The sequence below is a fragment of the Podarcis muralis genome, chromosome 7 (assembly GCF_964188315.1).
Source record: "Podarcis muralis chromosome 7, rPodMur119.hap1.1, whole genome shotgun sequence".
NCBI lineage: Eukaryota > Metazoa > Chordata > Lepidosauria > Squamata > Lacertidae > Podarcis > Podarcis muralis.
In genome coordinates, this window is record NC_135661.1 from 20,565,379 (window position 1) to 20,587,828 (window position 22,450).

The 22,450-nt window shown below is 48.7% G+C and overlaps 2 protein-coding genes across 4 annotated transcripts; both read right to left on the reverse strand.

The window, feature by feature from the left end:
* Positions 1-855: 855 nt before the first annotated feature.
* TAS1R3 (taste 1 receptor member 3) lies at positions 856-16,234 on the reverse strand. The gene is made up of 6 exons (XM_028740847.2): positions 13,492-16,234; positions 10,158-10,458; positions 6,697-7,476; positions 5,474-5,677; positions 4,545-4,665; positions 856-3,055 (listed from the first exon to the last, which is right to left on the reverse strand). The coding sequence occupies exons 1-6, from the start codon at positions 13,668-13,670 to the stop codon at positions 2,124-2,126; spliced, it is 2,517 nt and encodes an 838-aa protein (XP_028596680.2). The 5' UTR covers positions 13,671-16,234; the 3' UTR covers positions 856-2,123.
* Positions 16,235-16,342: 108 nt separating this feature from the next.
* On the reverse strand, positions 16,343-22,360 carry CPTP (ceramide-1-phosphate transfer protein). Of its 3 annotated transcripts, none has more exons than XM_028740843.2 (3): positions 22,119-22,360; positions 19,780-19,910; positions 16,343-18,989 (listed from the first exon to the last, which is right to left on the reverse strand). In XM_028740843.2, exons 1-3 carry the CDS (start codon positions 22,221-22,223, stop codon positions 18,467-18,469), a joined length of 759 nt encoding a protein of 252 aa, XP_028596676.1. In that variant the 5' UTR covers positions 22,224-22,360; the 3' UTR covers positions 16,343-18,466. The 3 variants fall into 3 exon arrangements, with proteins under 3 accessions (XP_028596676.1, XP_028596677.1, XP_028596679.1); XM_028740844.2 differs by lacking the exon at positions 22,119-22,360 and adding an exon at positions 21,960-22,112; XM_028740846.2 differs by lacking the exon at positions 22,119-22,360 and adding an exon at positions 21,449-21,633.
* Between the last annotated feature and the right edge of the window lie 90 nt (positions 22,361-22,450).

The window sequence follows — 22,450 nt, forward strand, 5'->3', positions numbered from 1 at the left end:
CTAAATCTATACTATCCCCTTCTTGGGAAGGGTCGGGGGGGGGGCGGTCCCCACCATTCCTCCTTAGTCCAGCCCCTGACACTGACGAATAGGAATTTTAACTCTTCTGCACCCCAATGCAGAGGTTCCCATGCGTGTGTCCCAGTGCATAATGGCCACATCTCCAATGTCACACCTGTTGACTAGTCTCACCCTTTAGTAGCCTTGTATGACGTATGAGCTGAGCTGCCAGATGCACAGCTATTTCACACATACAACTGTAGATGCAAAGGCTTCCATCCCACATGAGCAGATGCCGGGTGTGTGTGTGTGTGTCAATCTGCTCAAATACAGCCGCAACACGTGACTAATGAATATAGTAGCTGTGTTATTATAGTAGTAGAATGTCATCCAAAATTTACAACTCCTCAACTTCAAAATAATATATATATCAGTCCATAATCAAGAAGTAGTCAACCAAATGAATTGCTGGCGGGGAACACCATGATGCCTTTCAGTGGATGATGTCCAAGACAGTATATCCGGATTGAATCAACAGTTTCGAAGATGAATCTTCATCAGCAAATAGTTTTAGATAGAACATCCATACACGTAAATGTAATACTTGTGGATCAGAGCTCACTAACCAGTGTAGCTAACTGTGGCAGTAGGTGCAATGATGGGGTGTGTAGCTACAGTAGTACCTTGGGTTAAGTACTTAATTCATTCCAGAGGTGCGTTCTTAACCTGAAACTGTTCTTAACCTGAAGCACCACTTTAGCTAATGGGACCTCCCGCTGCCACTGCACAATTTCTGTTCTCATCCTGAAGTAAAGTTCTTAACCCGAGGTACTATTTCTGGGTTAGCGGAGTATATAACCTGAAGTGTATGTAACCTGAGGTACCACTGTACTTGGCACAGCCCTAATTAGGTATAAAGACAACTTCTCTTTTAAATGTGTTTTTTATTTGCAAATATAACAGAAAGAGGTAAAAAAACACTGCCAGCCGACATTAACAGTAAGACTATCCCACCAATCCCAGTTTATATGTATAAATCAATAAGACAGTCCATATGTCCAAATAAACATCTTAAACTAGATTTGACGAATGTAAGCTAAGTGCAGGGAGACCTTCTCAGCACGGAGCAGTGGATGCAGGAATGTTTGTCCTTGCAGTCTTAAAAAAAACCAACCTCCAATGATGTCCTACTCAGAGTAGACCCATTGAAATTAGTGCACCTAGGTTTGCTGTGCCCATTGATTTCAGTGGGTCCCCTCTGAGTAAGTCCAACGTTGGAGACAACCCTTAATCTGTTGGCCACCATAAAATCTCTACCTCTGTTGTCAATCCATTAGTCTCCACGTTACAGGGATATAATTCAAGAGGCCTTTTCCTGCAACATGGACAATAATTTCTAACTAGACATAAGACACCACTAAGCAAGGCCCAAATTATATGCTTCGAAAGAAGATTTAATTGCCAGCATCTATCTGAAGCAGGCAGCTCCTTTCTGTAAAGGCGCTAGGTTAAAGGTACACCTTAAACATAGTTTTTGTTGGCTTTGAAGCAATCTGTTTCAAATCTAACGAAATGCCATGCATAGATGCTAAGGCAGCTTCCCATTCACGGAGCAGAATAGGACAGGGTTGGAGACTACTGTGAGTAAGCCATCTCTGTGAGATGTATATAGGTTCCAGTCCAACATTGCATGAGTGTTCTGCAATGATCCCCTGGGGCTAAGAAGAAAGGGTAGAGAAGGCATTTTTGTTGTTTGTGGATTTTCCCATCTCTAAATCTTTCCCCATCTCTAACTCTGGCTTGCCAACCCTGAGCAGGAGGACTAGAATGCAAGGCCTCTCTAACGAGTCTATCCCATCAAGACAAATCCGTATCTACGTCCAACCCAACAAAATAAAAACACGCACCAATAAAAGCTTCTATACTAGGGCAGCGATATAAGTGCCACTGTTAACCCCATCAAAGGAGAGACTTCCCTTCCTGCTTCAGAGACTTCTGCTTGGGTTGCCTCCGACCAAGTCCTCCTCAAAGTAGACCCACTGAACCGACCAGGCCTAAGTTAGCCATGCCCCTTAACTTCAGCGGGTTCCCTGTGTGGGTAGGACTAGCATCGGCTACGACCCCTAATTTTTGGGGTCGTTTTCCTGCGTCGCCTCTTTGGTGTAATCTTGGAAATAGTCCACCGTGTTCCAGTCCGGCTTGAAACGCAGGATGTAGCACTTGGGGAGGTAATAAGCCGCGAGCAGCCCTGTAGCACACAGGAGCATGGCACTCACCTGCACGGCGGGCTGGTACTCTAGCCCCACGGTGGCGTAGGTGGGGATGAAGAAGATCAAGGCGATGAAGTAAGCGAGCATGGCGAAGGTGATGCTGCGGGCGATGTTGTACTTCTTGGGAGACGTCTGCACCATGAAGGTGCAGAGGAACGAGGTGAAGGCCAGGAGGCTGTTGTTCCCGTGCATGATGGCGAAGGCAGCCCAGGACTTTATCCTGCACTGGATGAGGACTTGGGTGGCCAAGAGCTTGTAGTTCTTGCCCGGAGTGGACGGGTTGACATAGATGTACCCAAGGCAGAGGGCGCTTTCACCCAGAAAGCACAAGGCCACGATGGCCCACGGCCGCCTCTGGATCAGGTTGTGCAGGAAACCGCGGCGGCTGCTTGCAAAGTCGTTCACCAGCATGATCTGGAGGGCCTTGGCCGTGATGGTGGAGAAGCAAGGGTTGAGGCACAAGGCGAAGGAGGGCTGCTGCAACAGGCAGACGGTCGGGCTGGGCTTGCCGATGTAGAGGCCGCAGCTGAGGCACATGAGGGCCAGGCAGAGGAGGCCCACGAGGCACATGGCTCCCCCGGCGGCCTGCACCACGGGGGTGTGGAGGTTCCTCAGAAACAGGGACCCCGAGAGGCAGGTGAGAGTCACCGCAAATATCAGCAAGGCTACCAAGATGATGGCCAGAGGCTCGGACCAGAACAGATACTTTTCGCTGCGGTCGTAACACCGTGTGCTGCGTCCAGGGGACCACTGTTCTGTGGGGCAGGCGGTACAGGTTGTGTCCTCTGTAAAAGAGCAGGGAGGCAGCTGTACATTTTGCAAGCAAGGGGGTGTCCTCCTGGGGAAGGGCCAGAGCACTTGGCTTTCATGCAACAGCTCCCAGGTTGCATTTGCATCCTCTGTCGGTAGAGCCGGGTGAGACTCCTGCTTGAAACCCTGGAGTGCGGATCCAGTCAGGGTAAAGGTAAAGGGACCCCTGACCATTAGGTCCAGTCGTGGCCAACTCTGGGGTTGCGGTGCTCATCTCGCTTTATTGGCCGAGGGAGCAGGCGTACAGCCTTCGGGTCATGTGGCCAGCATGACTAAGCCACTTCAGGCGAACCAGAGCAGCGCACGGAAATGCTGTTTACCTTCCCGCTGGAGTGGTACCTATTTATCTACTTGCAGTTTGACATGCTTTCAAACTGCTGGGTTGGCAGCAGCAGGGACCGAGCAATGGGAGCTCACCCCGTCACGGGGATTCGAACCGCCGACCTTCTGATCGGCAAGTCCTAGGCTCTGTGGTTTAACCCACAGCGCCACCTGTGTCCCACTCCAGTCAGGGTAGACTGAGCTAAAAGAGCTAATGGTCTGACTCTATATAATACAGCTTTCTCTGTACCAATATTTTAAGAGGAGGGTTGTAACTCAGTGGTAGAACACCAGCTTTGCATGCAGAAGGTCCCAGGTTCAAGCCTTGGCATCTCCACATAGCCCAGGGAAAGGTCCCTTGTCTAAAACCCTGGGCAGCTGCTGCCAGTCAGTGTAGATAGTACAGCATCAGATGGAGCCAATGGTCTGGCTCTGTATGAGGCAGCTTCCTATGGTGGTGAAACTATTTTATCCAGGTGGGGAGTGAAATTTTAACTGGAGTCAAGTTTTTGGTTTCATGGAAAGCATCTATTTTGACCAGCAGCAGTGGTTTGGGTGAGAAAGATAAGTATTTAATGCAACCTTATTTTTTTTACCGAAAACTTGAGCAGATTAATGCAGAAGTGGGGTGGAGCCGACTCAGGAATGAACAAATGTGGAACTGACACAGATCAGGAATAAACCGAGCTGTCCACCCCCATCTCCTCTCAACGAGAGCTGCTGTCCCTGTATACAATGACTGTAGCTAGGGATGTAAAGAAGGAATCAATTTCTCTTCCAACCCATTTACATCACATGCAAGGCTGTTTCTGTTCTGCTGCAGTTCTGCTTGCAACACAAATGAATGCGTCTCGTATCCCTGACTGCTGTGGCAGAATTTTACTTAACCAATGAATGTCATAATTGATTACACAATGAATTATGTTGTTCCACATCATTCATTTCAATGCAAAGGGGGCAATGTACCGTTTGCAGACCAAAAACAACAAGCAAATACCAATAGAATCTGCTGGATTGATTTCCGTTCTGGATACAGGGTGGATAAATGAACACCAGCAATTGCTGCTCATATACCTGTCAGAATTCTCTGCGACCTCTGAGTGTGACGCAGGGAAGTCACCCCAAGGCCCCAATCCTTCTCACCTGGAGAACTGCAATAAGTGCCCTTCTCGCAGTCAATGCAGTCGTAGCAGCAGAGGTGGAACCCTTTCATCCGACGGATCTGCCCAGCCTGACATGTCGTAAGGCACTCAGAGATGGGAGCCTAAGCAGAAGGGAGAGCGACCAATGTTAGCATGAAATGTCTACCTCCTGCAAAGCTATCTTCTTTTCCTTCTCTCTTGCTGTTCCCTTTGCTCATCTTTCGCCCTTGTTCTCTGCTTATACCATTCCTTCTCCCCTCCATCTTCCTGCTCCCCCTACCTGGGGGAAAGGCCATAGCTCAGTAGTAGAGCATCTGCTTTGCATGCAAAAAGGCCACAGGTTCAACCCCCAGGGAGGACTCAGAACAACTCGGATCAAGCTGAAATCCTGGATCAAAGAACCATAGAGTTGGACGGGATCCCAAGAATCATCTGGTCCAACTTTCCACAACACGTGAATCTCGAACCCACAACCTTAAGACCTTAAGGTCTGTCAGTGCAGACAAATACTGAACTTTTCTGGCTCAGTATAGGACAGTTTCCTGTGTTCCCGTGTCTGGACAAATTAATTTTATCTGGCCTGCATGCACACCACGAATTTAAATCACACACACACCCCAAATAAGAATCCTGGGAACTGTCATTAGTTATGGGTGCTGGGGATTGTAGCTGAGTTTTTTATGGGTGCTGAGGGGTAAGGTACCATTTTCAGAATTATTTGGGGAGTGGGGATCATGTTTTAAATACATGTTGGGCACACAGCCTTAGCATATCTAGCTTGTTGCCTTGGAGGAATGGCAGGATAAAACTTTGAGAAACAAATAGGTCAGGCAGATAATTCGTGTGGGGACATTTGTGGGTGGGAAGCAAGCAAAGAGATCACTTGCTTTACTGTACTCCTTTGTTGCATTCCTCCCCCTCTCTCTTTACCTTTCCATCCTCTGTGTGAAACTGGACCAAGGATGTATTGAGGTTCAGTTTTGTGTTGAAGTTCCCGAGGGTGATGTGCTCAATCCCACTGTCCTGCCACCTCCAGCCAATGACCTCATAGCCGAGGTTGATGCTGCCGTAGTCTTCGAAATGGTGCAACTGGTTGGAGATGTTGAAATGGACGTCTTTCAGTTTGTCCAGCAGCTGGATGGAAGGAAAAGGTGGCTGTGGGTGGGTCCTGTGCTAACTCCCATGTCCCCCCACCCTTGGACCCCTAATCCCATGTCCCCTTGCCTGCACTAACTACTTCTCTGCAAGGCTGGCCCTACTGTTAGCCAAAGGAAGGCAGCCATATCAGGTGGCAAAGTGTGGCAGGACAAAGCTGTATGTGCCACTCAGCCTGCCCTGTGGCTCGTAAGCTGCCCTGCTGTTCTCGGGTGTGCTTGAGGGCATTAACCCATTGCCAGGAAGATTTTAGGGCAGGTTGGGGGACCTCTGGCCCTTGGGCCTAATTAAGCAAACCCATTCCTTGTTTGATCCAAAGGTTGTTTTGGCCAAGTCATGTAATGGACAGCAGCCGGTGCAGAATTTGGCAGCCAGGTTGCTCACCGGAGCAAGACAGTTTGAGCATATAACGCCAATCGTGGCCCAACTGCACCGGCTGCCAATCAGTTTCTGGCTGCCAATTCAAGGTGCTGGTTTTGACCTATAAAGCCTTGAAAGACCCAGGACCTCAATACCTCAAGGACCGCATCTCCCTATATGAACCAATCTGATTCTGTGATCACCGTATGACGCCCTTCTCCATGTGCTCCCATGTGCACAGGAGGTCTGGAGGGTGGCAGCATGAGAATGGGCCTTTTCAGTGGTGGCTCCCCGCTTGTGGAATGCTCCCCCCAGGGAGGCTTGCCTGGCGCCATCATCTCCTATCTTTAGGCACCAGGCAAAAACATTTGTTTTCTTCCAGGCCTTTGACTTTTAACGATCTGTGGCCTCCTTCAGAGGGTGGGATGTTTTAATACTGGCTTTTGAAAATATGAATGCGTTTGAGATTGTTTGGTTATAAGCTGGTGTTAATGCATGTGCTAGTTATTGTTGTTAAGTTGTTTTGTGTTACTAAAAAGTATAATAAATAATAACAATTTCAAACCACGCGGGCGAAAACAGGTCACCAGGCCTCACTGTATTATCAGTCGATGGGCAGCTGACTGCCTCTCGCCTACCTCCCAAGATTTGATGTTACCCTTATGACACGTCCCTCTCTGGGAGCACAACAAGTTGTGGAGTGCGTGAGCCACACTGTACACTGCGGTGTAGACAGCGTACGTCTGCCGGTGCTTGAGCACCGCAGTGATGTTTCGGCGAGAGATGTAGTTGCATTGCCAGCATTGCGGTCCCAGGACATCGGAGTCCATCTTGTCCACTTCCTCCTGGGATGTGTTGCAGAAGCCGTCCTCTTGGGTCATCTCTAAAAGTCTGTAGACGTACTCCTCGAAGCCAGGGACTGTCCCCCCCTTTATGACGAAGCCGATGACTGTCCCAATGGCTTGGATCTTGTCCACAGAGGTGACCACGTCTGACATCACCCAGGCTTCGGTGGCCAACCACACCTTCTGGCTCAGCTTCATCTCCAAGCACAGCTTGAAGAAAGCCCGGACAGGCCGGTCGCTGGCGAAGAGGACGATGACGTTGACTTTGGACTCGTTGATCGACTGGATCGTCTGCCTCATCTTCACTTGGAGGCTCGGGTTGGACACATCGGCTGGGATCAGCCCCTCGAAGGCGATGCAGATCTGTTTGCTGGCCACCATGGACGACAAAAGGCTGAGGCCTCCACGCCCATATTCATCGTTGCTGCCAATGACCGCGATCCAATTCCACTTGAAAGCCTGCAGGAGCTGGACCATGGCTTCCAGCTGTCTCTTGTCGCTGGGCACAGTCCGCAAGAAAGAGGGATACAGCTCCTCATTGTTCAGGGCCTCCATGGTGGCTCCATAGCTGATCTGAAGGCCACAATTGTACCAATTTTTAATTTATTTGGTGACTTTGCAGGCCGCCATTCCAAAGAGACCAACTCCCCATGGCTGCTTACAGCAGTGGTGGCCAAACTTGGCCCTCCAGCTGTTTTGGGACTACAGTTCCCATCATCCCTGACCACTGGCCCTGTTAGCTAGGGATGATGGGTGTTGTAGTCCCAAAACAGCTGGAGGGCCAAGTTTGGCCATCACTGTCTTACAGCATATAAAAACAATTAAAAACCACATTGAATGTCAAGCAATACCCTATTAATGAGCTGTGTCCAATCATACTACATGGAGGAGACCCATTGAAGTTAATGGACATGACAAACTGAGATCCATTAATTCCAGTGGGTCTGGTCTAAAGCAGAAGTTGGTTGGGTACAACACATTAACGCATTTCCCGTCATGCAATCTGGACTCAGCTAAGCTGGTGCCCTCAATATATTTGGGGCTGCAATTCCCATCAGTTGGGGTAGGAGTGTTCGGAAGGTTTGTGTCAGGGTTAGTGAGAGAAAGTAGGATCAGTGTTGTTATTGTTTTGGGATAAATGGCAAGGGAGGATTTAGCTTGGGTATATTTAGAAGGGTAGAGTGTTTATATGGACCACAGTCCATGTCTAAGTCATGCCTAAGAAAGTGCATAACTGAAACCATGTGCTTTTGTACACAGAATAGTGGCAAAGCTTCTTATTACTCTTTTTATCAATAAAATCATTACATCATGGGAGTTGCAGTCCAAAATGTCTGGAGGGCCCCTGTCTGGGGAAGGCTGTTCTAATCCAGTTGCACCAGTTGACCATTCCAACAAAAATAAAGGCCCCTTTGCCTTCTACAGCCTTCTGAAACCATATGAAGGAGAGGGCTAAGCAGATGTATGGATAAGTAGGGTCCCTGACAAGGCGTTAGCACTCTTGCAGGATTCGTGTGGGATTCGTGTGGGCCCAGGGTCAGGAACCTGCCCCCCCCCAATGTTGTGGGACTCCCAAAGGAAGGAAGGAAGGGGCGGGGAGGCACAGTTGAGTTGACTGCCAAAAGAACCCACAGAGTTCATAATGTCTCACCCCAAGATAGGAACAAGTGAATCATGTTAATTTCAGTTTCTTTCCATTTCTCTTCCCCACACCCAAGCTTAATTTCAGTTCTCCACATTTCCACATCCATCTGATTTTTTTAAAAATCCTAATGAAAATTCATAAGCATTTTAGTTTTGCATTTTTTGTAACGAACTTATCTTTGGATGCTGTTTTGCCTCGTACACAATTTTTTGCAAAGCCTGTTCCCCTAATAGAATGCTATTTTCACTGATTTATGCATTCTTAGGCACACTTGATCCTAGCACGTGCACTTTTGCACTTGTTGCTTGCCTGGAGAACTCGATTGCAACATTTGTTCCAAGTGTGTATTGCAAAAGGTGGCTGTGTTTCAGTCTGAGCAGTTGGATCACATTTCCCTCCCAGCCCAACTCCAAGATAAGTGGGTATAAAAGTTCAGCTTGGGAGCTTGCGCCGATGCCAGACCTACTCAAAGTTAGACCCACTGCAATTAATGCACATGGTTAACTTAGCTCCATTAATTCCAATGGGTCTACCCGGATCCAAGATTTTGAAACCTTTGTTGATGTATGGAAGCGGGAATACCATGGATGAAACAGGGCAGTTTGTTTTGCAGGCCACTAAAAACTTTGTGACCCGTAAAGTGGCTCTTTTTCCACTGGTTGCAGGAAAGAGAGAGGTAGAGAACATTGCTGTAAATTGTTCTGGGGACTCTGAGGTTTAATCTGAAGTTGGGATAGCCGATGGTACTTCTGATTTTTCTTGTTTTCTATTACTGATGTTCGCTATATTATTGCTATGTTGGTATCTGGGTGAACTTTAATGCAGTGTTTCTCAAATTTGGGTTGGACTATAATGCCCATCATCCCTGACCAATGGTCCTGCTAGCTAGGGATTATGGGAGTTGTAGTCCAACAACAGCTGGGCACCCAAGTTTGAGAAACGCTGCTTCGACCTAATGGCCATGTCCTTTGGCTAGAACAAATAAACCTATTGAATGAATGAGTAGGCCTTATTTGGAGACAACCCTGAAACATGGAATAGGTGCGTTTTACGCTGCAACATTTTGCGGTGGGCCTCACTGGTGCCTTCTCGGTAGTGGCGCCTGCCCTGTGGAACGCCCTCCCTTCAGATGTGAAGGAAATAAGCAGCTATCTTCTCTTTAAAAGACATCTGAAGGCAGCCCTGTTTAGGGAAGTTTTTAATATTTAATGCTGTCTTGTTTTTAACACTTGATTGGAAGCCGCCCAGAGTGGCTGGGGAAACTCAGCCAGATGGGCGGGGTATAAATAATAAATTATTATTACTGTATTTTTTGCTCTATAAGACGCACCAGACCATAAGACGCACCTAGTTTTTGGAGGAGGTAAACAAGAAAAAAAATATTCTGAATCTCAGAAGCCAGAACAGCAAGAGGGATCGCTGTGCAGCGAAAGCAGCAATTCCTCTTGCTGTTCTGGCTTCTGGGATAGCTGCGCAGCCTGCATTCGCTCCATAAGACGCACACACATTTCCCCTTACTTTTTAGGAGGGAAAATTTGAGTCTTATAGAGCAAAAAATACGGTACTATTATTCTCACGAGGGTGTCATTTGCTCTTACGGTTATTCTACCTGCGGGATCAGGAAGAAGCCGAACAGCTTGGCTGTCACCGAAGAGAGCATTGAGTCGTGAGGCCCGATGACAGCCGTCACCCGGGTCTGGTAGTCCGTGTAGTTGCAAAGGATCCCGATGCTGTTTGTGCCTGCTCTGGACAGGAAGAGCAGGCTGGGCTGGAGGGTGACCACCGGTTCCATGCAGGTGTCGTAGATATCATAGCCAAGGCGGATCCCTGGCAGCAGCGTGGTGGAGTTGTTGATCTCCTCAATGGCAATCTTCATCCCAAGGGCCCAGACCAGACCGGCAGCATAAAGCCTGGGGGACAGAGGACAGAACAGGGGGGATGGCAGTCTCTCTCCCTCTATTGGCAACATGCAGGGTTGAGTGCCGATCTCTCACATAGCCCAAACTGCACCACCCCCATGCAAAGAGGGGTCAGAGGCTTGCGGGGAAACCCCGGAGTGCGCAGAAGTACAGAAGTGCTCATTGGAGGGGGGGGAGACCCCCGAAGGAGGCAACGTCCCCGCTCGCCCAACACATGTGCAACAACCAAGTAAGCAGGGAACGCTGTTAAACTGTAAACGTTTAATAAAACTGGGGGAAGTGCATGGCACAGAGCATCCTGGAAGACAGCCTAGGTGGCTGGCTGGAACCCTGATCAGGAGCACACCGGCTTGCCTTTAGACGCTCCCCTGAGTGGGCTCCTGATTGCAGGAAGGTGCACAAAGACATGCCCGGGAGCTTCAGGGGTGGCCCTGCCCCTGCACAATTTGTGCCCTCCTGCTTTTGGCCGAGGAGGCGAATAGGGATGTTAGCTTGAGATAACTGATGGATGGCAAGCTACTGGTCCCCTCTTTTCCCCGTTCGGCAGTGAAAGAGTCTCTCTCAGGAGGTTGTGGACTCTCCTCCCTTGGAGGTTTTCAAGCAGAGGACGGGTGGCCATCTGTCTAGGGATGCTTTAGCTGAGATTCCTGCACTGCCGGGGGTTGGACTAGATGAGCCTTGGGTTCCCTTCCAACTCTAAGATTCTATCCTCCTGCCACTACCTGTGACCCCCTAAAATGCCTCTCTCCAGAGTGACTAGGGACCCATCCAGGGCCTTCTCAGTGATGGCTCCGACCTGGTAGAATTCTCTGTCCCATGAGACCAGGGCCCTGCAGGATTTAACTTCCTTCCGCAGGGCCTGTAAGCCAGAGCTATTCCACCTGGCTTTCAATTTGAACTTAGCCTGATCTTTTATCCCCCTTCTTTCCCTCCACCTCCCCTTTTTATGAAGATTACCCGCTCTGGGATCCCACAGCTAATTCTCCCCTGGTCTCCCCGCTGGCCCAAATAGGACTAATTTAGCCAGCTAGCCCTGGTGATCACCTAATGTTTATTGGATGGATTTCCCCCCTAAATTGATTTTTGAATTCTGAATTTATTATTATTCAAGTTTTATACTGTATTTTATGCTGTTTTTTTCTTGCGTCAATTGTTTTAAATTTGTTGTTAGCCGCCCTGAGCCCGGTTTTCTGAACCAGGAACGGCGGGGTATAAATAATAATAATAATAAATATTTATTTATTTAACAATGTGGGTTGGGGGCACGGATATGGGTAGGCGGAAGGGGTTGATTGTTTTTAAATGGGCACTGTATATTTATTTACTGAATTTATACCTCACCTTTCTTTCTAAAGAGCTCAAGGCGGAGTCCATGGTTCACCTCTCCCTTTCCCAATTAATCCTCACAACAACCCAGGGAAGTAGGTCAGGCCAAGAGGCAGCAACTGTCCCAGGGACACACCCAGCGAGTTTCATGCCTGAGCTGGGACTTGAACTCTCGTCTCCCACGTCCTAGCCCAGCACTCTAATCTCTGCAGCACACTGGCTGTCTCTGAAGGCTTGTCGGTTTACATCCACTTTTAATCAGTCTGTTTGAGGCTGGTCAGAGCTCTTAAGCATAACTGAATTGCTGCTCCTTTTCTTCCTGTCCTGTATTACATAGGCTGGATGGTTACATGGGAGCCGGTTGAAGTTAAATCCTTCGAAGACAGAGGTCCTTTGGCTGGGTCGGGACGATATGGGATTGGGGGGGCAACTCCCATCTCTGGTGGGGGCACAATTAGTGCCAGCACCATCCGTTAAGAGTTTGGGTGTAATCTTCGACACCTCCCTTTCCATGGAGGTGCAGATTGCAGCTATAACAAAGGCGGCATTTTTTCATCCCCCCCAAGCTAAGCAGTTGGCGCCTTACCTCTCTTGCCCTGACCTAGCCACTGTGATCCACGCAACAGTCACCTCCAGACTTGATTATTGTAACTCACTCTACATGGGGTTGCCCTTGAGACTGACCCAGAAACTCCAGTGGGTGCAGAATGCCGCGGAGAGACTCCTTACGGGGTCTTCGCCGTGGGATCTCATTCACCCAGTGCTATACCAGCTGCACTGGCTCCTGGTGGAGTACAGGATCAGGTTCAAGGTGCTGATTTTAACCTTTGAAACCTTATACGGCATAGGACCCTCGTACCTACGGGACTACCTCTCCTGGTATGTCCCATGGAGGACCTTACGGTCTTCAAATAAAAACATCTTGGAGATCCCGGGCCACAGGGAGGTTAGGCTGGCCTCAACCAGAGCCAGGGCTTTTTCGGCCGTGGCCCCGATCTGGTGGAACACTCTGTCACAAGAGACCAGGGCCCTGCGGGACTTGACATCTTTCTGCAGGCCCTGCAAGACAGAGCTGTTCCACCAGGCCTTTGGCCAAGGCACAGTCTGACCCTCTCCTTCCTTCACCTTGCCAACTTTTGTTTTTGTTTTTAACCTTTCAGGGCCCCCTGCCCTCCCGAGGCAGCTTACAAGACCCTTAAAACACTTGCAAATAAGGTTTCAGAGAATAGCAAAACCCTAAATGTATAAATGTGTGAGAAGGGGGGGGGGAATTCCCAGCTTAAGAAAGCGACTCCCATTCCCAGCCTTTGCTTTTATTATGACATTGAAGAACAATCTTAAAAATGATTCTGATACAGGGAAAGAAATCAACTTAAAAGGCTCATTGGAAAAAAGGAAAGTCTTCAGGAAGGTCTTGTTGACACTTGCATTTTTAATAATTTTACTTTTAAAAGCTGCCTAGTTAATTGGGGACAGCATTCAAATCTACTCCACAGTTTCTCATTGACAATTAATCTGATATTCTTTCAGCCCTGAGGGTGCGTAGGGGCCATGGGCTGGGGGTGGCCAGCGGCAAAAGGGAGGGGAGCAATGGAAGTAACTCTTCATTCAGTTAAGTCCAGCCGCACGCAAGGCAGGGGTTTCTGCATCGCCACCTCCCCAACCATCGCTACGTCCTTGCCATTTTTGCTGCCTTACCTCTCACAGTTGTAAATGTCAGGCAGGGTCCGTTCCGTCAGGTTGGAGGTGAGCACCGTGAAAGGGAACAAGCCGCCCAGTATGTAGTCTCCGGGTCTTCTAAACTGGGAAGACATGCAGTGATAGCTCTGGGCCTGGGCCCAATCCAGACCAAGGCTGAGCAGGAAGAACACAGACATGTCTCTTGGCTGTTTCTGAGACTGGTCTGCGTGTGGACAGCCTAACTTCGAACGACGCAGGGGAGCCCCTTAGAAAGCCAAATGTTTTGTTCAATAAAATTTACAGCAGGTGGGAAGCATCCTGAGAGAATTTGTTTAGCAAAGCACACACTGCATGAGCAGTTTAGGTGTGGAAGAAGCCATAGCTAGCCACCCGTGCTAACCAAATCTTCTGCGGCATTCTGTTGAGTTGGGCCCCTCTGCAATCTGGCCCTCCCTGCCACGAGGGATTTATTCAAACAGGGTGGTCTTGAGAGGTTCCTGATTTTTTGCAAGCAGGTGCTGGGCTTTACTTGCTTTTGGATTGAGGCGTTCCCAAAGCCAAGGAAGGATTGAACTCTGATGAATAAGAATACACACAGAGGCTTGAACCAGCAAGACTCTGGGAAGGGTGTGTATAATAATCTATGCCTCCCTCTCCACCCCTCGGCCCAGGTCGTTTTATTCACAAAAGAACTTTTACAGAGTGTTCGTAAGAACCAATCAGATTTCTTCTGAGCATTTCAACAAACCCCATGTGGGGACAAAGCTAAACTACCAAAACTAATTAAGCATGGGGTAAATAAAACAGAACTACAAAGGAGTGCATTTGGCAACCCCGGGAGGTGATAAACAAGCAATATACATATAAGAAGGATGGCCAGGAAGACAGCGATCATTATCACCTTCATGTGAAACCAGATTAACATCCTGGGATTAATATATCAGAAAAGCTACATCAAAGAAACTGCCCACTGTCTTTGATGACCCAGGATGCCTGCCTGGCGAAGCAACTGGCAGTGTACGTGACTGGTCATGAAAGAGAAATGGAACAGTAGAGGAAATGGCCAGAGATGCAGAGGGCTGTGGGATTTGATCAGAAATTATTGTCAATATATCAAACCCAATGCATTCATTGTGGGCACAATGGCTTGATGCATATTTTATAATTCCTCATAGAATCCCACCTGACCCCACACTCTGGATATCTGCATTCCTACATTGGATCAAACAACTTTCGGAACCACTGTTGGGGAAAGGTTGGGTACTGGTCCCAGATTTGGGGGTGGGCCTCAATGCCACCCATAGAGAACCCCATGCTCGTGCTCTCTCTCTCCCCCAGCTGTTGACACGCCAACCCTTCCTCTGTCTGTGCCTCAGGGCGTGGTCTGCGCTGCACCACAGGGCTAAAGGAGTAAAACAAACCACAGTCCGTGGTTCAGAGGCAACACTATACCAAGGCTTGTGGTTTGTTGCTTTTGCTCTCTTGCAGGGAGCTAGCTCTTGTGTTTGCAACAAAACATTAGTTATGGTTTACCACTGCGGGGTGGGGAACCTCAAGCTTGGAGGCTGAATGTGGCCCTCCAGGCCTCTCTACCTGGCCCTTGGATCTCTCCCAAGGCCACATCCTTCAGTGGCCCTGCTTCACATCCTCCGCAGGTGTATTTGCCTGGCTGGAATGCATCCTTGACCTTTGGTGTGCCTGGACAGAGGATAATAATAATAATAGGTGTGTGTGCAGAAACTATCCTAATTCTTTTGCCCCTGGCTCAGAAGGGAATGTGGCCCTTGGGCTCCAAAAGGTTCCCCAACCCTTTCCTGGGAGGGAGCAAGGTGTTGTGCCAAGGCTTACTGCTCCTTCACTCCCACTTTAGGAAACTGCCTTTATACGGAGTCAGACCCCAGGTTCACCTGGCTCAGGATTGTCTACACTGACCGGCAGTGGCTCTCCAGGGCTTCAGACTGAGGGTCCTTCCCAGCCCCACCTGGAGATGCCAGGGATTGAACTGGGACTTTGCACATGCAAGGCAGATGCTCTGTCGTTGATCTATGGCCCCCTCTCATGTCATGGCAACAGGCATCAGCTTTGATATACCTGTGTCAGGTGATAACACTGTGTTTGTTTCCTGCCATGCTCTCATTCCCCCACCATCTGAAAGTCTGTGGTTGTTGTTTGTGGTCTGTGTCCCCCTGCTGCTATTCCCCCGGCTGTGGGGCCATGAATTAAGGTCCTAATGGTGCTGCTGCCATTAGCAACTGTTTGCTAATGGGGTGCGGGGAGGTTATGATTTAGGGGGAGGCTTTTGGGTCTCATTAAGGGCCTTCTGCTGCATAAGAGATCTGCATTGGCTCCCAGGACATTTCCGAGCACAATTCAAAGTGTTGGTGCTGACCTTTAAAGCCCTAAACGGCCTCGGTCCTATATACCTGAAGAAGTGTCTCCACCCCCATCGTTCAGCCCGGACACTGAGATCCAGCGCCGAGGGCCTTCTGGTGGTTCCCTCATTGCAAGAAGTGAGGTTACAGGGAACCAGAGAGAGGGCTTTCTCGTTAGTGGCGCCTGCCGTGTGAAACGCCCTCCCTTCAGATGTGAAGGAAATAAGCAGCTATCTTCTCCTTAAAAGACATCTGAAGGCAGCCCTGTTTAGGGAAGCTTTTAATATTTGATGCTGTATTGTTTTTAACACTTGACTGGAAGCCGCCCAAAGTGGCTGGGGAGACTCAGCCAGGTGGGCGGGGTATTAATAACATATTAATTATTATTATTATTATTATTATTATTATTATTATTATTATTATAGCACCTTGTTTGTGGCAGAACCGTGAAAAATTCCTATGCGGCCATCAGGACTGAAATTGAGGACACCACCATGTATACACAGGACAGATGATTATTTGAACCCAAGCAATATAAGAGGTAAATACATATCTATATCTATATAGACAAATCACAGTACATGCATGGAGTAAACAGTGCCATAAGTGCAAATACTTTCATTGTGCCCCCAAATCTCCCCACCACCACAAAGGCATTGATAGTTTAGAAATCATATGAGGCAGGAAACATGAGAGCACCATAGATACATGACTCATTTGTATCCAGAAAGGAATCTTAACATAACAGCATATCGTGATCCAGAAATAATAATACCACTTTAAAAACACAGGTATGATTGATTTGTAACATGAAAGGAATCTTAAGATAACAGCATATCACGGCCCCAAAATAATAACGCCACGTTTAAAACAGAGGTATGATTGTCTTCAAGCCAAAGGCGTGGTCAGCAGCCTTATGCAAGTTCGAAACTCACAGTGACTTTAAAAAAAACAAAAAGCTTTTCTAAGTGAACAGTCTTGTCATGAGAGAGAATGACGGGGAGAGAAGAGGTGTGAAGATGGTTCAGGAGTTCGGTTTCATCAGGGGTGGGGATCCAGTGGTTCTCCAGATATGTTTCATTCACTTATTTAGAAGTTGTGTATACACCACTCAAAACAAAACAAAACTTCTAGGTGGCTTGCACAAGACACTGACATTGGGGGGGGGGGGGTTTCCACAGGTCCCCCACCCTTACTAGGGAGATTGTTCCCACTTCCAGCATGCTAAAGATTGTTGATTTCCGGATTGTAGCAGTGTGAAATATCTTTGCCTTCCCCTGTGTGTATGGAAGGAGATTCCGCTCCCTCCCCACTTTTGAATTCTTATTTGTCCTTGCATACCCACACAGTGCTGCCCCTCAACTGGGTATAATAAATGCTCTGCAACATGCCTGGCTGGTGACTGATGAAAGGACCCTGTTTTTGCACCCATTGCCCCTATCCCAAACCCCACAGGCTGTTCATGCTCAAGAGTGGGAGGAGTCTGGGTAGAGGGAGTCACAGGCTAGTAGGGATCTGTATGTGATGCCCTGAAAGGCTTCAGGTTTGTGGGTGCATTACCTGCGTCTGTGTGCGGAAGGGAGGGCTCAATAGAACCCCGGTGGGATTCTCCCTTCAGGCATATGTATCATGGCAATCCTGAGCAATCTTGCCCCTAAAGTCTTCCCCTTGTCACATGGTCATCGAAACAGGTATATACATCAGTCCACTGTAAAATCCCCCCTTTCCCCTTTAAAGCTTAATTCGATCTGAAGGGTGGAGGGGATACAGTTGCACCTTGATTAAACAAAACCAGGGTTGATTGGCAGAGAGCACAATTGAGGCCAGGGAGACCCCTGCTTCCAGGTCCTCATCCATCCCCCTGTGATTAAGTACATTCATTGCTTAAGCAGGTTTACCTCCCGTACACATTGGGGAAGACTGTAGCCTTAAAAACCATGTGATGAAACGGTGGCGAGCCTTCGGCCCTGCAGATGTTGCTGGGCTCCCATCAACCCCCCAGCTAGCACAGCCAAATGGTCAGGCATGATGGGAGCTGGAGTCCAGCTACATCTGGAAGGCTGACAGGTTCCTCACCCCGACTATAGGAGCAGCATTCCCTACGGCAAAGGAGAAATGGAGGATGGTCTCTATTTGGAAGAGGCATTCATTGACTCCTGAGAGTGGGGAATGCTTCTTCTTAGATCAGGGGTTTGGTTTTTTGGGGGGGAGACTCCAAATCCCATCAGCCCCAGCCAGCATGGCCAGCCATCAGGGATGATAGGAGTTGTAGTTCAAGTATGTTCTTGGACTCTGACTCCCATGAGCCCCAGCCCAGTGGTTGGGAGTTGGAGCCCAAGAACATCTGAAAGGCTGTAGGCTCCCCACCGCAGTCAAAGAGGAACTGGGGCCAGTTCTGTTTCTCCGGATATCTGGCTGATTAAACCCAGAATAGGGATGGTTTGAAGGCTCAAATGATTCCAGCAATAAGAAGCCTGATTTATAGGAGAGAGCTGAGAAGCAGAGAGCTAGCTCATGGCGCCAAGCAGGCCTGGAAATGGATAAGCATGAGATGTACGATCGATGCTTGCTTTTTCGTCTGTGGCATTCAGAGAACCACTTGATTGTGGGGATCCGCTCTGCTATGGGAGATCCAGGAGTTTGTGCTGGCTGTAAAGTTCCTGTGTGATATCGTAGAGCTTCTTGATGTGGGGCAAAGCTTCTCCCAGCATCTCCACTGCCTCCTCGTTGCTGCCCACCTTCATGTTCTCAAAGAAAGCTTCCCGGTTGGGCAGAGTGCAGAAGGCAATGGTGGTTGCCTTGCGGATAATCCAAGGGTGGTAATTGGCCAGAGAGGCATTGTACGAATCTGTGCAGACCACCGACGTCTTGCAGTCTGCGCCACCGGTCCGCAGGCCCTCCAGGAAGAGCTGCAGCCATAGAAGGGCCCGGTGGAGGCGCAGGATTGTCCGGCAGCCCGATACGGGGCGTTCGGTGTTCTTCTTCATGTCTACCAGGTTGTTGGCCATCTCGTAGCTCACCATGGATTGAAGGGTTCTGTAGCTCTCCTTATGGGGGCCGCTTCGGAATTCCTCCATGATTTGGATTTTGGCCACTGCGTCTTTGGAAACGAAGGTGAAGATTGTGCCCATGGTGTTCAGAAACCTGCTTTCCAAAACAGAACCCTGTGGTTACAAGGAGCCTTCAAGGTGGGAAACCTTGAAGGCAGCCCTCCTGGCCTCTCTGTCTGGCCCTCTCCCCAGCCCACACCCCCTCACTGGCCCTACTCTTCATAAACCAGCTGGAATGTGTCCCTTGAGCACTGCTAACGCTCTTGCACGCGTGGAAGGAGGATAGAGAGGGCGTGTATAGACTAGCCTGCTGCCGAAAGGCAAAATGTGCATTAGAAGCTCCACTCGATGTTGCCTCTGGCCCTGCCCACTGCAGAGATGCGGCTGTGGAGTTGAAAAAAGGTCCCCACCCTTGGTTTAGAGGCGCAACCCAACAGAATAAATGACAGAAGTTTCCACCTAGATCCATGCGGGCCGGTCTCAACAAGAAACAGTTTACAGTCAGAGGGCAGGCTTCAACAGTTTCGCTTGTGACAAGCAACCAGCCTTCCCTGCAACTCTTCAGGGACAAGGACTATCTGCTGATGGTCTCCCACTCACTTTTCCTGCTCCTTGTGGGTGGAAGAGGGAACGTTGAATGCCATGCCATGAGGACACTTGCAGAGAGGTGGCAGGAGCGGGGCCAGGGACCCCATTTTTTGCCTTGGTCAGTAACAAAGGAAAATAGGGGAGTGCCTTATAAGTCATCGTGTTGGCCCATGTAGGTCAGTGTGGTCTACACTGACTGGCAGAGGCGCTTTAGGCATCTGAGCAGCCACAGGTTCCCAACTCCCGATGTGGAGCCAGATCTAAGCTCGGTTCCCTAACTAGGTGGACAGCCTTACCTGACAAGCCCTTTCCAGCCTGCTAAGTAAGGGTCCATTAGGATTTCCGACTTCTCGTCAAGACAGGACTTGAAAGTGGCCAGCACTTCCCTCAGGTTGTGTCCATCATCCCCGTAGGCCATGGCGAAGCTCTGAAACAGACAGCAAGAGTCAACAGCTGCTTGGTGGATAAACCATAAATGAGGCCAGGAACATCGGGAGCTGCCTTATCCCTGCTCAGATCGTTACGCAAGAAGAGCCCTGCTGGATCAGGCCAGTAGTATCAAGTAGTATGCAAATAATAAGCAAGATCAATCGGGTTTGTGGGATGGAGGGACGGAACGTGTTTCACTGGGAGGGCCCCGGTTTGTGGGCCCCTCAAGCGATACACGTTTGACTCCTTTCATTACAGGCTTTTAAACATGCCTTGGTAAGTGTTGATTTGACCTGGTTTTACAAGGTGCCTGACATGTTTAACCTGTTGCGGTCTCCGTTTTATTTCCCCCCCCCCCCCCTGGCATTAGCCAGCCAGTAGCACGTATCAGACTGCCTGTAAATGGAAAGCTATGATTGTAGGTATACTGAAGTAGCTGTTGTTTTAATTATGAGCGTGAACTGTCTTGGGTAGGCTTGCCCTGAAAGTCAGTGTAGAAATATTGGGTTGACTCACGGTAGTCTCCCTGAAATTACTTATTAATTTATTTTATGAGGTTTTAACACTGTTTGATTGTGTAAAAAACAAAATCAAAAACCCTCAAAATGATTTACAAAAAAGGTAAAACAATAAAATTATCAATAAGAAAAATAAGACAATAATGGACCTAACTTTCCCTATTCATTTCAGTGGCTCTATTCTAAACAGGACTAAGGTTGGATACAACTCACTGAAAAACCCTAATCTGGGTGTTACTCCCATTGACCTTAATGGGGCTTACTTCTGAACAGATGCGAGCAGTATTGCTTGGTAAGCAAACAAAACTAAAAAACAAAACTATGCAACCTCCTTCTCTGTCTGGGTTTTGATACTATTTTTTTAAAAATAAAAACTTTCCCTCCTATTCCCCAACTGCTCTAGGTACCAGTTGAGTAGATGCTTTGAAGTTGACATAACTTAGGTACATTAGTTTCAGTGCATATAAAAGGTAAAGGTACCCCTGCCCGTACGGGCCAGTCTTGCCAGACTCTGGGGTTGTGCGCCCATCTCACTCAAGAGGCCGGGGGCCAGCGCTGTCCGGAGACACTTCCGGGTCACGTGGCCAGCGTGACATCGCTGCTCTGGCGAGCCAGAGCTGCACACGGAAACGCCGTTTACCTTCCCGCTAGTAAGCGGTCCCTATTTATCTACTTGCACCCAGAGGTGCTTTCGAACTGCTAGGTTGGCAGGCGCTGGGACCGAGCAACGGGAGCGCACCCCACCACGGGGATTCGAACTGCCGACCTTTCGATCGGCAAGCCCTAGGCGCTGAGGCTTTTACCCACAGCACCACCCGTGTCAGTGCATATACTTGAGTATAATTGGATACAACCCAATACTACTACTATTTATTAATTTTTTTAAATTGCCCATCTGTTTTTACAGTTGTGCTTAGGTTTTAATTTTTAGGATGGGATTCCTGGTTTGGACCGATAACAGTTTTAACAACTCTGTCCCACAATTTTAGGAGAATGATTCGTCCCTCGACAGGCACACCTTAACATGTTTAAATACTTTGTACGCTGCCTTGACAGGATGTTCCTGTTTTGAAAGGCAGCCTCGAAGTCCATTTTTTAAAAACCATATATTTAATTTACAGATCACTTCCTTGAAGTGATTTCACAACGGAAACATCAGCAACTAGAAGATATATAAAATAGTTTTGTTGTAAAAACTTTTTTTTAAAAAAATATCAAATGATACACACACACACACACACACATATGTATCCAATGCTAGCCCTACCCAGAGTAGACCCATAAATGGACTTATGCAGAGTAGACCAATAAATGGACTTGGCTAAGGTAAGATTCATTCATTTCAATGGGTGGGTGTCCTTGCATTCATTAACTGCAGTGGGCCTGCTCTTGAGTAGGACAAGCACTGGACGCAACTGAATGGGTCTACTCTTAAGTGTAAGTTACTTGGGATACCACCCCGGCAATAGAAGTAATTTGACATTTAACTGATCTATAAAATAATAAAAATAATAAAATCTCAGGTGTACAGGGCTGGGAGCCGCAGGTGCGCTGGGTTCCTCTTTCTTCTGCCCCATCGACCTCCTTTTTCCAAGCCTCTGCCCCATATCAGCCCTCCATGGGAAGAGGAAGGGCCTCTCCCTTAGGAGGGTCTCTTCTCCCCCTCCCCAGCAACCAGACTGACTTACCTTAGCGACCGCTTCCTTCTTTCCAACTTCAGCGCAGCCAATGAAAGCCCGCCTCCTGCTCACCTGTCTCCGCCTACCTCCTCTCCTCGACCAATCGCCTGCCATCCCTAGGTTCCGCAGAGGCGAGGGTTCCCAAGCCGCGCCAGCCAATAGGAGCGCGGAAGCTAGTTCTGGAACCTACGCTTCCGTAACATTCAGGCGCGCAGGGACGGAGGTATACTTCCCGCGTGGTCCAGCCAAGGCGCATGCGCGCCAGTTCCAAGCCCGTGCGTTCCGTAGAGATAAAAAAAAAAAGGATAGAGTCGCAGGCTCTCGGCGCTCGTCTGTGAACT